A 14479-nucleotide genomic window follows, 5' to 3' on the forward strand; every position below is an offset into this window, starting at 1 on the left:
TTCAATATGTATATTTAAACATTTAAAAAAAGTACTTTCAATATGTATATTTAAACATTTAAAAAAAGTACTTTCAATATGTATATTTAAACATTTAAAAAAAGTTCTTTTTTTTAAGATTTTATTTACTTATTTGACAAAGAGAGACACAGCCAGGGAGGGAACACAAGCAGGGGGAGTGGGAGAGGGAGAAGCAGGCTTCCCGCCAAGCAGGGAGCTCGATGTGGGGCTTGATCCCAGGATCCTGGGATCATGACCTGAGCCGAAGGCAGACGCCCAACGACTGAGCCACCCAGGCGCCCCTAAAGTAATCTTTCAATTATAGCATTAACTATCTTGTTTTACTTGATTATTCCTTCTGATATTAGCAATTAACAATCTGACTTATTGGGCCATATTTTATAAATGAGCAGACACTATAATTAGGAGTTATTACACTCCCTCTGCATATCATTTCAGCTGTCATGAAAAGCAATTTAAATCAAATTATTTATTCTTCCTTGTCTGGAAAATGTGACGTAGAATAAAGCAAGCCAAGATAAGCAGGTCTCAGTACCACTCAGCCGCAAACAAAAACTTCCAGTAAGATTGTTTTAAAAATCCAAGAACATATTATTGCAACATTCTTTACTATTTTGGATTAAATATTATGACCCCCTCTTTACAGAATAAAAGGAGCATTGACTGGTGTATAGAATTCACAGAGAAAATGCTTTGATATTACCAAGTTGGATATTACCTCTATAAAAAATGACTTGAGTTCAGAGAGGTGTTGAAATAGGTTTAGGGTTGAAGTGTCTGTTTTGGTCTGCTTCTGCACTGCTTCTTCTGCTGACAATCTAGGAGGATGTGGTTCCTTCAAAATAATTTTGAGAAAAAACAATTCCATAACTATATTAAGACGTCTCTCACTGTATTCCTTTGTACATACTGGGCTCTAGCTATACCAGATTACATACCATGCACTGTTGACAAATTCTAGGCCATTGCTCAGACTGCTCCTTCAGCAGAGTCTTTACCCTGTTCATTTCTAGAGAAACCCTACTTCTACTTTAAAGTTTTTCTTACTGATGTATTCTTGAATTTCTAAACTAGAATTAATTATTCTCTTTTATTATTTTTACCAACACATTGCTTTGTTTAGTCTTTTATTTAGTAATTATTTCTATGTTGGATTATATAGTTGTTTATGGTATATCTTTTCCAACCAGGCAATGGGTATCTTTTTTCTTTTAAGTTTTTTTTTTTTTTTTAAGTAATCTCTACACCCAATGTGGGGCTTGAACTCACAACCCCGAGATCAAGAGGTGCACACTCCACCAATTGAGCTAGTCAGGTACCCTTAGGTAAAAGTTATCTTAAAATCAGAAAACAAATCTTATTCAATTTTGGATTTTTGATACCTAGAATTGTATATAAGTATGACAGATGCTTAATAAATACTTGGTAAAATTAAATGAATCATTCAAAGTCAAAATTTATATGGGTAAATCCTTATTTCCTGAAATAAGATCAAAATGTCAATACTATTTGAATCAAATTATAAATATAGCTCCATCTGTTTTCAAATAAATTAAAATATTCTTCCTTAACTTTAATGTTAGCAACATAGAATAGTGTTATCTTCATAAATAAGAAGTAAATGGTAAATCAAATTAACAAGCAAAAGGCATAATTAAAATGCAGAACAGAATTCCATCTAAAGGGGATTTTTCCATCTCCATCACAAAATATCAGATTATAGAAAAATAATATGACAGCTATAAGTACCTCAATATTTAGCTCTCAATCCACATGAGTATTTATTCACTTTATTTTAAATCAAAGGCTGACTGGGAGTTAAGATGGTGGAGGAGTAGTGGGACCCTAAGTTTGTCTCATCCCTCAAATACAACTAGATAGTTATCAAGTCATTCTGAACACCCAAGAAATCAATTGGAGTTCTGAGAAAAGAAATGCTGTAGGTCTACAAGTAGAAAAGCAACCATTGTTTGGAAGGTAGGAGGCACAGAGATTTGAATCTGGTGTGATATAGCTGAGGATACAGCAGTGGGGAGGGGGGCCTGCTTAAGGAGGCTACCACAAAGTATTATAAGCAGCGGAGTGCAAAATCAGAACTTTTAGAAGACTGCAACTACAGTGAAGGACATGCCTGGCTTAAAGGTGCTAGATGGTGAAGTGGGGCAGAATCCCAGGTGTCACAGCGTGATCTGAGGATCCCTGGGGTCACAAGAAGAATGGGTGGTAGCTAAGTAAGGCACAGTTCCCAGGTAGAGGAGTGCAGAAGCCACCCAAGAACAGCGAGTCTAAGTGCCAGCTTTCTGCTCTGTGTTGCCATAAACTGATCCCCTACGTGATCAAGCGACTGCTTTCCTCAGACACGTCCCCCAAATGGCAGAAGTGTGGCAAGACCATCCCTGGGAAGAACAGCGCAGGTCCAAACCCTGGGAGTCCCTAAACTTTGGAGTTTTGAAACTCAGTCGCGTGCCTGGGATAAAAAAGCTTGGACACAGGCAGCGTGAACACAGAGTTCTGACAGAAACGGGGGAGACAAGAGTATGAGTGCTTTTCTGTGAGGGCTCACTGAAGAGTGGGGAGTGCAAATTTTCAGCTCCGGGGCTCGAAAGCAGAATGCTGCCATATCCATCATGCCCATCTGTGCTGAAGTCTTCAGGGAGCAAAAGAGCACCCCCTAGTGGAGCCTGGAGCCACTTACACCAAGCCCAGCCTCCCTGTGCACTGCAGGCGCATTTCCACTAGGGCAACTGCACCTGAGAATCAGCACAACGGGGCCCTTCCCCCAGAAGACCAGCACAAACAACTCCCTTGCACCAAGTCTACTGATCATAGATGGCTGAAAAACTTTGGCTCTAGGGGAAAACTAGCATTCTTTGTATTTTATTCTTTAGTTATTATTTTATCTTTTTCCAATTCTTTTTTTAATCCTTTTTTAATTTTCACTTTTATAAACATTACATATATATGTTTTATTTTTTGTTTCTTTTCATTGTATTTATATATTTTTTTCTTATTTTGGGATCTAGTTTATTTTATTTTTAAGATTTTATTTATTTGAGAGAGAGAGTGAGAGAGAGAGATCATGAGCAGGGGCGAAGGGTAGAGGGAGAAGCAGACTCCCCACTGAGCAAGGAGCCCAATGTGGGACTCGATCCCAGGGCCCTGGGATCATGACCTGAGCTGAAGGCAGAGGCTTAACCAACTGAGCCACCCATGTGCCCGGGATCTAGTTTCTTTTAACAAGTAGACTAAAACACATCCAGGATTTAGTTTCTCTCTGTTGTTGTTATTGTTGTTTTTTTCTTTTTCTTTTCTTTTCTTTTCTGGACAAAATGACAAGACAGAGAAATTCACCCCAAAATAAAGAACAGGAGGTAGTACTCACAGCCAGGGATTTAATCAATACAGATATAAGTAAGATATCTGAACTAGAATTTAAAACAGCAATTATAAAGATACTAGTTGGGCATGAATAAAGTAGAGAAGACATTAGAGAAGAATCCCTTACTGTAGAGATAAGAGAACTAAAATCTAGTCAGGTCAAAATTAAAAATGCTATAACTGAGATACAGACCCAAGTGGAGGCCATAAAAACAAGGATGAAGGAAGCAGAAGAGTGAATCAGTAATACAGAGGTAAAATTACACGAAGTAATGAAGCTGAAAAGAAGAGGGAAATAAAACTATTAGAGCATGAAGGTAGACTTAGGGAACTCAGCGATTCCAAAAAGCAAAATAATATCTGTATTAGAGAAGTCCCAGAAGAAGAGTGGGAAAAAGGGGAGAGAAGGTTTATATGAACAAATCATGGCTGAGAACTTTCCTAACCTAGGGAAGGAAACACACATTCAAGTCCAAGAGGCACAGAGAATTCCCCACAAAAGCAACAAAAATAGGTCAACACCATGAAACTTACAAATTACAAAGATAAAGAGAAAATCCTGAAAGCAGCTTGGGACAAGAGGTCCTTAACGAGTAGACATGTAAGGCTGGCAGGAGACCTGTCCACAGAGACCTGGTAGGTCAGAAAGGACTGGTATGATATATTCAACGAGCTAAATGGGAAAAATATGCAGCCAAGAATACTTTATCCAGTAAGGCTGTAATTCAGAATAGGAGGAGAGATAAAAACTTTCCAAGATAAACAAAAACTAAAGGAATTTGTGAACACTAAAGCAGCCCTGATTAAAGGGGGCCATTTAAGCAAAAGAGAGACCAAAAGTAACAAAAACCAGAAAGGAACAGAGACAATCTACAGGAACAGCGACTTTACAGGTAATACAATGGTACTAAATTCGTATCTTTCAATAATTACACTGAAAGTAAATGGACTAAATGCTCCAATCAAAAGACACAGGGTATCAGACTGGATAAAAAAACAAGACCCACTGATATGCTGCTTAAAAGAGACTAATTTCAGACCCAAAGACACCTCCAGATTACAAGTGAGGGGGTAGAGAACCATTTATTATGCTAATGGACATCAAAAGAAAGCTGGAGTAGCCATCCTTATATCAGACAAACTAGATTTCAAATTAAAGACTGTAATAAGAGATGAAGAAGGACACTGTATCATAATTAAAGGGTCCATCCAACAGGAAGATCTAACATTTGTAAATACTTATGTCCCTAACTTGGGAGCAGCCAAATATATAAATCAATTAATAACTTAAAAAAAGTCATTGATAGTAATACAATAACAGTAGGGAACATCAACCCACTCACAGCAATGGACATATCACCTAAGCTGAAGATCAACAAGGAAATAAGGGCTTTGAATGACACACTGGACCAGATGGACTTCACAGATATATTCAGAGCATTTCATCCTAAAGCAGCAGAATACACATTTTTTAAGAGTGCACACGAACATTCTCCAGAATAGATCACATACTGGGTCACAAATCAGGACTCGGCCAGTACAAAAAAGACTGAGATCAAACCATGCATTTTTTTGGACCACAATGCTATTAAGCTTGAAGTCAACCACAAGAAAAAATTTGGAAGGACCACAAATACATGGAGGTTAAAGAACATCCTACTAAAAAAATGAATCGGCCCATCAGGAAATTAAAGAAGAATTAAAAATAAATACACGGAAGCAAATGAAAATGAAAGCATGACAGTTCAAAACCTTTGGGATGCAGCAAAGGTGGTCCAGAATGAAGTATATAGCAATACAGGCCTTCCCCAAGAAGCAAGAAAAGGCTCAAATAAACAGCCTAACCTTACACCTACAGAAGCCAGACAAAGAACAGCTAATAAAGCCTAAACCCAGCAGGAGAAGATAATTAATGAAGATTAGAGCAGAAATCAATGAAATAGAAACCAAAGAACAGTAGACAGATCAGTGAAACTAGGAGCTGGTTCTCTGAAAGAATTAACAAGATCGATAAACCCCTGGCCAGACTTATCAAAAAGAAAAGAGAAAGGACCCAAATAAATAAAATCATGAATGAAAGAGGAGAGATCACAAACAATACCAAAGAAATACAAACAATTATAAGAGAATATTATGATCAATTATATGCCAACAAATTAGGCAATCTGAGACACGGATAAATTCCTAGAAATATATGAACTACCAAAACTGAAACAGGAGGAAATAGAAAACCTGAACAAACCCATAATCAGCAAAGAATGTGAATCATTAATTTGAATCTCCCAAGAAACAAAAGCCCAGGGCTGGATGGCTTGCCTGGAGGAATTCTACCAAACATTTGAAGAATTAATACCTATTCTTCTGAAACTTCCAAAAAATAGAAATGGAAGGAAAACTTCCAAACTCATTCTCTGAGGGCAGCGTTACCTTAATCCCAAAACCAGACAAAGACCCCACCAGAAAGGAGAATTATAGGCCAATATCCCTGATGAACATGGATGCAAAAATTCTCAACAAGATACTAGCTAATAGGATCTAAGAGTACATTAAAAGGATAATTCACCATGACCAAGTGGGATTTATTCCTGGGCTGCACAGGTGGTTCAACATCTGCAAATCAATCAACATAATATACCACATTAATAAAAGAAAGGATAAGACCATATGATCCTCTCAATAGATGCAGAAAAAAGATTTGACAAAATACATAATCTTTTCTTGATAAAAACCCTCCACAATGTAGGGACAGAGGGAACATACGTCAACATCATAAAGGCCATATATGAAAGATCCACAGTGAATATCATTCTCAATGGGGAAAAACTGAGAGCTTTTCCTTTATGGTCAGGAACATGACAGGGATGTCCACTATTACCACTGCTGTTCAACACAGTACTAGAAGTCCTAGCCTCAGAAATCAGAAAATAAAACGAAATAAAAGGCATCCAAATCAGTAGGGAAGAAGTCAAACTTTCACTATCTGCAGATGACATGATACTCTATGTAGAAAACCTGAAAGACTCCACCAAAAAATTGCTAGAACTGATACAGGAATTCAGCAAAATCGCAGGATATAAAAAAATATATATATATAAAAATCAATACACAGAAGTCTGTTGCATTTTCCTTCCATTTCTATTTTTTGGAAGTTTCAGAAGAATAGGTATTAATTCTTCAAATGTTTGGTAGAATTCCTCCAGGCAAGCCATCCAGCCCTGGGGGGATGGAGTAATTGGGTGATGGGCATTAAGGAGGTCACTTGATGTAATGAGCACTGAGTGTTATATGCAACTGATGAATCACTAAATTCTACCCCTGAAACTAATAATACACCATATGTTAACTAAATTGAATTTAAATAAAAAATTTAAAAAAAAAATCAAAGGCTGACCTTTCCATCATTTTTTATGGTGATAAAAACTAATTAGCACTACTCATATGAAAAAAAGTAAAGCTGGTGCAAAAATATTATAGAATCTATTTTGAAGCTCAATGAAGTGTTCTGTTTTCTTCTGTTACTTTTGCATTCTATCAGCAGATAGGTATAAAGCATTGATTTTAAACATGACCGTTCTGTAAAAAACCATGTTGGAGGCTTCAAACAAACTCTACTAAGGAACTGTAGTAATTACAAAGCTTAGTCTGATAACTGAATTAACAGAAGTTCAACATATTTATAAGCCAGAATTTAGATACATTCTTGCTGTAACAGTTGTGGAGATTCAATTTATAAATATTTACTACACAAATACTATATGCAAGAAAGATATAAAATGATTAGGAAAAGGTGGCTGCCTATAGCATAATAAAGTGAGGCAAATGCACAAATATACAACTAAGGCAGAAAATGTCATTATTAGGATATAAATAACAGCCCACAGAACATGGAAAGTGATCTAATTCAATAAAAGAGTTTATAGCTATTAATTCAGAGGAGACACAGCATGGTAGAAAGACTTTTGAGTTGGATGGTCATGCATCCAAATCCTGTTCCAGTCACATTTTAGTTGTTTAAACAAAAAGTGATTGGCTTTCTGAGTAAATATAACTCCTCTGTGACTCAAGAGTTATTGACTATATACGTTTGACCACAATATTTTGTTATTTCAAAATAGGAACAATCATTTAAATCTATTTACTTTTTAAGTGACAGTATAATTTTCTTAAATTCTAGATAATTCTGAGAGATACATTTTTAAATAATTAAAGTACTTGAAAATGCTAGTAGTACTCTAGCAATTAAATTCTAGACTTACGTAATCAATAACTTTTTTTTTTAATAATCAATACCTTTAATGACTTACCTTTAACAGTTGACAAGGTGTCTGCCCAAAATTATTAATCATCCCTTCTAAGGCTTTTCTTTCCTTCTCATCTGTTAAGGCATCCAGATCCACAGCTCCTAAAACAAAGAGAAGTAGTCAACTCACTACAGAGTGAAAACTAAGCAAGCCACATAACTGATTAATATAGTGGAGACTGAATAGTGTATTTTCAACAAAATAGCATTCTGTTTTTCGGTTTATAAGAATACTGTGAGACAGGCAATTTTGTATACGATTCTGTTTATTTATTTATTATTATTTTTAAAGATTTTATTTATTTGACAGAGAGAGACACAGCGAGAAAGGGAACAGAAGCAGGGGGAGTGGGAGAGGGAGAAGCAGGCTTCCCGCAGAGCAGGGAGCCCAATGCGGGGCTTGATCCCAGAACCTTGGGATCATGACCTGAGCGGAAGGCAGACGCCTAACGACTGAGCCACCCAGGCACCCCATATTTATTTATTTATTTATTTTAGAGAGCACATGAGAACACAAGTGGAGTCGGGGGCGGGAGAGGAGCAGAGGGAGAGGGACAAGCTAACTCCATGCTGAGTGTGTAGCCCAACTCAGGGCTTAATCCCACGAGCCTGAGATCATGACCTGAGCTGAAATGAAGGGCTGGACGCTTAACAACTGAGCCATCCAGGCACCCCAAGAGGCAATTTTTAAAAAAAACAGTGACTTCAAACATTAAATATGTATAAAAATACACTCCATCCATTATTTAGAACAAAAATATTTTAAACAAAAGTTAACTGGTAGTGCATAAAAGTTTCTCTTGAAAACGTATAAACTGGGGCGCCTGGGTGGCTCAGATGGTTAAGCATCTGCCTTCGGCTCAGGTGATGATCCCAGGGTCCTGGGGTCGAGCCCCACATCGGGCTCCTGGTTCAGTGGGGAGCCTGCTTCTCCTTCTCCCTCTGCCTCTCTCCCTGCTCATGCTCTCTCTCTGTATCTCTGTGTCTCAAATGAATAAATAAAATCTTTAAAAAAAAAAAAAAGAAAACGTACAAACTATTTCACAGTACACCTAATGCTGTCTTCATGATAAGCTGAAACAAGTATAATAACCACACAAAATACTGTTAAGTTACTGCTTATCTAACAAATACTGGGAAAGGTGATATTCTGGTTAACTGATTATACCCAACCATACTTGATATGGTTAGTAAGCGGCCAAACTAGGTAAGTTGGATTTCAAAGCCTATGCTCATAACCACCATGCATACTACCTCTCTACAAAACTATTATCAAATGAATATGGCAATGCAAAAACATACTTGTCTGTTTACCAAAAGGCATGTGGACTCTGCTCAAGTTCACATAAATTCACACTATTCACAATCTTTACTACTGAAGGATTAGAAAAAAACTACTTCTTAAGGCTTTCAAAGCCTTCAGAAAATGTTCTTGATCCCGAGCTAAATATTAGAATGATGTCAACCTATTTTACCATTTGAAGAGTTTGTTATTTATAATACTAAAGGTCTTCTTTGCACTTATTGTAGGACCTGACTGAATAGGACACTTAGGGCCAGTAATCAAAAACTTTTATGCCACCAATAACTGACATTTATAATTAGATTTACATATATACTTTTTTTTTTTTAATCCCCCTTCAGTCTTCCCTGCACCTACCTCCCCTCTGGCAATCATTAGTTTGTTCTCTGTATTTAAGAGTCTGTCTTTTTTCATTTGTTTTGTTAGAACTTATTTACATCATTTTTAAATTCTAACAGTTATTTTTTTTAAGTTTTACTTAAATTCCAGTTAACATACAGTGTAATATTAGTTTTAGATATACAACATAGTAATTCATCAATTCCATACATCACCTGTTGCTCATCAAGACAAGTGCACTCCTTAATCCCCATCATCTATTTAACTCCTCCCCCACCCCCACCGTAATCATCAGTTTGTTCTCTATAGTTAAGAGTCTACTTCTTGGTTTGTCTTTTTTGCCCCCACCCCTTTACTCATTTGTTTTCTTAAATTCCACATATGAGTGAAATCATATAGTATTTGTCTTTCTCTGACTTATGTCTCTTAGCATTACAGCCTCTAGGTCCATCCATGCTGTTACAAATGACAAGACCACATTCTTTTTTATGGCTAATGACCCATTGTGTGTGTGTGTGTGTGTGTGTGTGTCTCACATCTTCTTTATCCATTCATCTATCAATGGACACTGGTTGCTTCCATATCTTGACTACTATAAATAATGCTGCCATAAACAAAGGGATACATAGATCTTTTCAAATTACTGTTTTCATACTCTTTGGGTAAATATCCAGTAGTGGAAATCATAGCATACTTCTATTTTTAATTTTTTGAAGAACTTCCATACTGTTTTTCACAGTGGCTGCACTAGTGTACAAGGGTTCTTTTTTCTCCATATCCTTGCTAACACTTGTTATTTCTTATGTTTTTTATTTTAGCCATTCTGACAGGCATAAGGTGACTTCTCACTGTGGTTCTGATTTGCATTTCCCCGATGATGAGTGATGCTGAGCATCTTTTCATGTGTCTGTTGGCCATCTGTATGTCTTCTTTGGAAGAATGTCTCTTCAGGTCCTCTGGCCAGTTTTAAAATCAGATTTTTTTTGGTGTTGAGTTGTATAAATTCTTTATGTATTTTGGATATTAACCCCTTATTGGATATATCACTTGCAAATATCTTCTCCCACTGAGTAGGTTGCCTTTTTGTTTTGTTGATGGTTTCCTTCACTGTGAAAAGTGAAGATTTGCATATATACTCTTAACTACTATTTAAAAAAACCCACACATCAGTCTCTTAATATTTCAAATAGAAAAGATCATTAAAACTATTTTTAAATGTAGTCTTTCTCATGACCAAAATATCATGTATAAACATCAATTAAATGATACTTTCCATCAATGGAATGTAAGATAAAAAGTATATAGGCTTATACCTTCATAACTACAGTAATAGAAAACATTGAGTGCTTCCACTGCCGCTGGCCCCCTCTGTTTATAGCCAAAAATCAGATCTATCCATTCATGAAGATGAGCAGAAACATATTCAGACTCCTAGAAAAAGAACAAATAATATAGAGATACCTTCCAACTACAATGTAAATATTGGTCCTTTAAAAGGTAAGAGAAAATTAAGCATTTCCACGCACAAATCTTATCACTGTTAATAAAATTATCTCAAAATCACGTTAAACATTCAATCAGTATCTACCACATATTTTGGATATATTCTATCTAGTATAATGTAGACATATTTATTAATTTTTTTTTGAAGATTTTATTTATTTATTTGACAGAGAGAAACACAGCGAGAGAGGGAATACAAGCAGGGGGAGGTTAGTGGGAGAAGCAGGCTTCCCACTGAGCCGGGAGCCCAATGTGGGATTCGATCCCAAGACCCCGGGATCATGCCCTGAGCTGAAGGCAGACACTTAACGACTGAGCCACCCAGGCGCCCCATTTATTAATATTTAATAATATGTATACACCTCTTAACTAATGGGTAAAGAAAATAACTCAAGTATTCTAATAGCCTAAATACCAACAACAAAATACTTAATAATGGCTATGGATATATATTTGCTGTGAAATTTCCACTGAAATAGCTATCTAGAATTCAATTCAAAGAAACAAACCAGTTGGGGTTGATTAAAGGTGGCTGAAAATCACCCCTCCAACCTACCCGACCCGACACCACCCCACTAAGAAGGTGGACTGTTTGGCAGGCAGAGCCTTGAAGGACCTCCTGAAGCCTGTTAGTGATGGTTTTAAAAAGGTATGGGAATTGTTATTGGAGACAGTAGAAAAGGGGGCTCAAGTTTAGTTCCATCAAAGATAGAAAGAGTACCTAATCAACTCATGAATCTGGGGATAGAGATTTTTTTTTTGGTTTCTATTTTAATTCCAGTTGGTTGATATACAGTGTAATATTAGATTCTGGTGTACAACATAGTGATTCAACATTTCCACACAATGGGTGGGGGGAGGGGTTAAATAGGTGATGGGGATTAAGGAGTGCATTTGTTGTGATGAGCACCTGGGTGTTATCTGGGGATGGAGATTTTCCTGCTAATTGGATCTTTTAGCAGCCTGTGATAAAGTGTGGAAGGAGTAAGATGAATTTAAAAAAAGAACTATTCATGGGGCACCTGGGTGGGCTCAGTGGGTTAAGCGTCTGCCTTCGGCTCAGGTCATGATCCTAGGGTCCTTCTCCAGTACTGGCTCCCTGCTCAGCGAGGAGCCTGCTTCTCCCTCTCCTCCCTGCTCATGCTTTCTGTCGCTATCTCTGTCTCTCTCTCTCAAATAAATAAATAAAAATCTTAAAAAAAAAAAAAGCTATTTAGGTTTTAAGCATAACTTTAAAAAAATATAAAGGAGCAGGTCTTGCTGGCTTCCAAATAAAATTATTTCTCATTCGGGCGCCTGGGTGGTGGCTCAGTTGGTTAAGCGACTGCCTTCGACTCAGGTCCTGATTCTGGAGTCCCGGGATAGAGTCCCGCATCGGGCTCCCTGCTTGGCAGGGAGTCTGTTTCTCCCTCTGACCCTCCCCCTCTCATGCTCTCTCTCTTTCTCTCTCTCTCTCTCAAATAAATAAATAAAATCTAAAAAAAAAAAAAAGTTAAAAAAAATTATTTCTCATTCCCAGGATACTAGAGAGCAAAGACTAATTGAGAAATGGCCAAGGTCAATGATCAAATCAGGGTGTCACCAGTAAAATATGGCCTCAGGAGAAAGTTTAGTTCAAGAGTGTGGCTGTGAAGCAATCTGCTGAGACTTCAAAGCTTTAAGGTTGTGCTGCACAGACCCACTCAACTAGAAAATAGAACATCTTAAGAATCTTATTTCCACAGTAGCCTCCCACTGGGCCCAGAGGAAATAAGAGGCTGTTTAGATTCTAAAGTAATGTGAAATGGTTTTTATCCAATAAAGTTGATGCATAAGAAACCCAGAAAAATTTAAAAGATATTGTATTAGTTCAGTTAGTTCAGACTGAAAGAGACAAACTTCAAAAAGGATGAGACTGTTGGCTTTCAATTTACTGTGGTTAGGTAAGACGCTGACAAAGATATTCATGCACTTTTTTTTTTTTTTTAAATGTAAAAGAAACAATGACTCAAAGCAGGAAGCTAAGAGCCAAAGGGTAAAACAAAATAGCCATAGAGAACCACTCCTAGGGAATAGCACTGGGCCCTAATGAAAGAACTGAAAGCATGTCCCTGCTGGAATTCTGAATTGTTATAAACCAGTTACTGCTAGGTACCTCTTGTTTTTCTTTCCCCCACCTTTTTAAATTAAATTCTATGCCCAACGTGGGGCTCAAACTCATGAACCAAGAGATCAAGAGTCACATGTTCTATGGACTGAGCTAGCCAGGCACCCCTTCTAATCTCCCTTTTGAATGAGAGTGTCTATGATAGTTCTTCTGTCTCTGTCATAACACTGTTGTTATGTGGGGACAGATAACCTGTTTCTCTACTCCACAGTCTTCAGATGCAAGAGCAGACAAACCTGAGTAGTTTTGTGCCCACATGGATTTAATTTAGATTACTAACAAGATTCTGGACTTCAGACCTCATGCCTTCATGAGGCATGGATCAGCAAATTACTTACTGCTTGTGGGCCAAATTTTACTAGCTCCAGATTTGTATAGTAGTACAACAAAGCCACATCCATTTTCTTTTGCATTATAATGGCAGAATTTTGACACAGACCTTAAAGCCAGCGAAAATATTTACCACCTGGTCCTCTATAGAAAAAGTTTTCAAGGGCACCTGGGTGGCTCAGTCGGTTAAGCGTCTGCCTTCGGCTCAGGTCATGATCCCAAGGGTCCTGGGATAGATCCCCGCATCAGGCTCCCTGCTCAGCGGGGAGCCTGCTTCTTCCTCTCCCACTCCCCCTGCTTGTGTTCCCTCTCTCGCTGTCTCTCTCTGTTAAATAAATAAATTAAATCTTAAAAAAAAAAAAGTTTGCAGATCCCTTACTTAAAGGTCCCTGACATGAGACTTTGGGAGGATCTTGAGAGGAAGTATGTACATTTTGCATGTAAGAGGAATGCAAATAATTTGTAGTCAGAGGGCACACTGTATGTGGAGGATTAAAGATGGTTGCAAATTCTTTTTTGCAACCTCCCACCACTGAGAGATGGAGTTTACCTTCCCTCCTCTTGAATCTGCACTGATCCTACTACTGTATGACTCTGACAAGGTGACACAAGTGCTGTGACCGTTCACAGGCTTAAGCCTTAAGAAAGCATGGAAGCTTCCAATTTTGTACTCCTTCCTGAGCTGTAGACATGTACATGTCTGACTAGCTAGAGAGGCCACATGAAGAGGAGATATCCTGAGATTACATGGGAAGGAAGAAAAGCCCAGCATTGCATTGTCTCACTCAATGCAGCCTCCAGATGACTCCAACCTCAACTGCTATGACTGCAAGGGCATGAGAACCTCAAGCAAGATGAGAACTGCTCAGTTGAGACCAGTTAATTCACAGAACTGTGAGAGATAATAAAATGACTAAATTTTAAGCCACTAAATTTTGGATAGTTTATTGCACAGCAATACATAACTGAAACACAGGCTTCTAACATATTAATATAAGGAGCATGTCTTCCCAAAATCCTGGACCCCTACACTTCATGTCATAGGTAATACAGAGGAATGCATCTGAGAAGTTCCTGGCTATCTAATCAGTAACAGATTTTTTCTGAGTTGCTTAATGTTTTTTCCAATTCCTTATTCATGCATAGTGTTACTGCTTAC

At 37.6% G+C, this 14479-nt stretch overlaps 1 protein-coding gene across 9 annotated transcripts in view; it reads right to left on the reverse strand.

Annotated features, from left to right (window-relative positions):
• Positions 1-14479, reverse strand: part of NBEAL1 (neurobeachin like 1) — a 192830-nt gene that overhangs the window by 27083 nt on the left and 151268 nt on the right. For all 9 annotated transcript variants that reach the window (XM_035007342.1, XM_035007340.1, XM_035007339.1 and 6 more), the window contains 3 exons: positions 10655-10772; positions 7704-7801; positions 740-856 (listed from right to left, as the gene is read on the reverse strand). In XM_035007342.1, coding sequence (XP_034863233.1) covers positions 740-856; positions 7704-7801; positions 10655-10772 — 333 coding nt within the window. The remainder of the gene's footprint in view (positions 1-739; positions 857-7703; positions 7802-10654; positions 10773-14479) is intronic.

Source organism: Mirounga leonina, unplaced genomic scaffold, assembly GCF_011800145.1.
Source record: "Mirounga leonina isolate KUSES-001 unplaced genomic scaffold, KU_Mleo_1.0 Mir_151, whole genome shotgun sequence".
NCBI classification, from domain to species: domain Eukaryota; kingdom Metazoa; phylum Chordata; class Mammalia; order Carnivora; family Phocidae; genus Mirounga; species Mirounga leonina.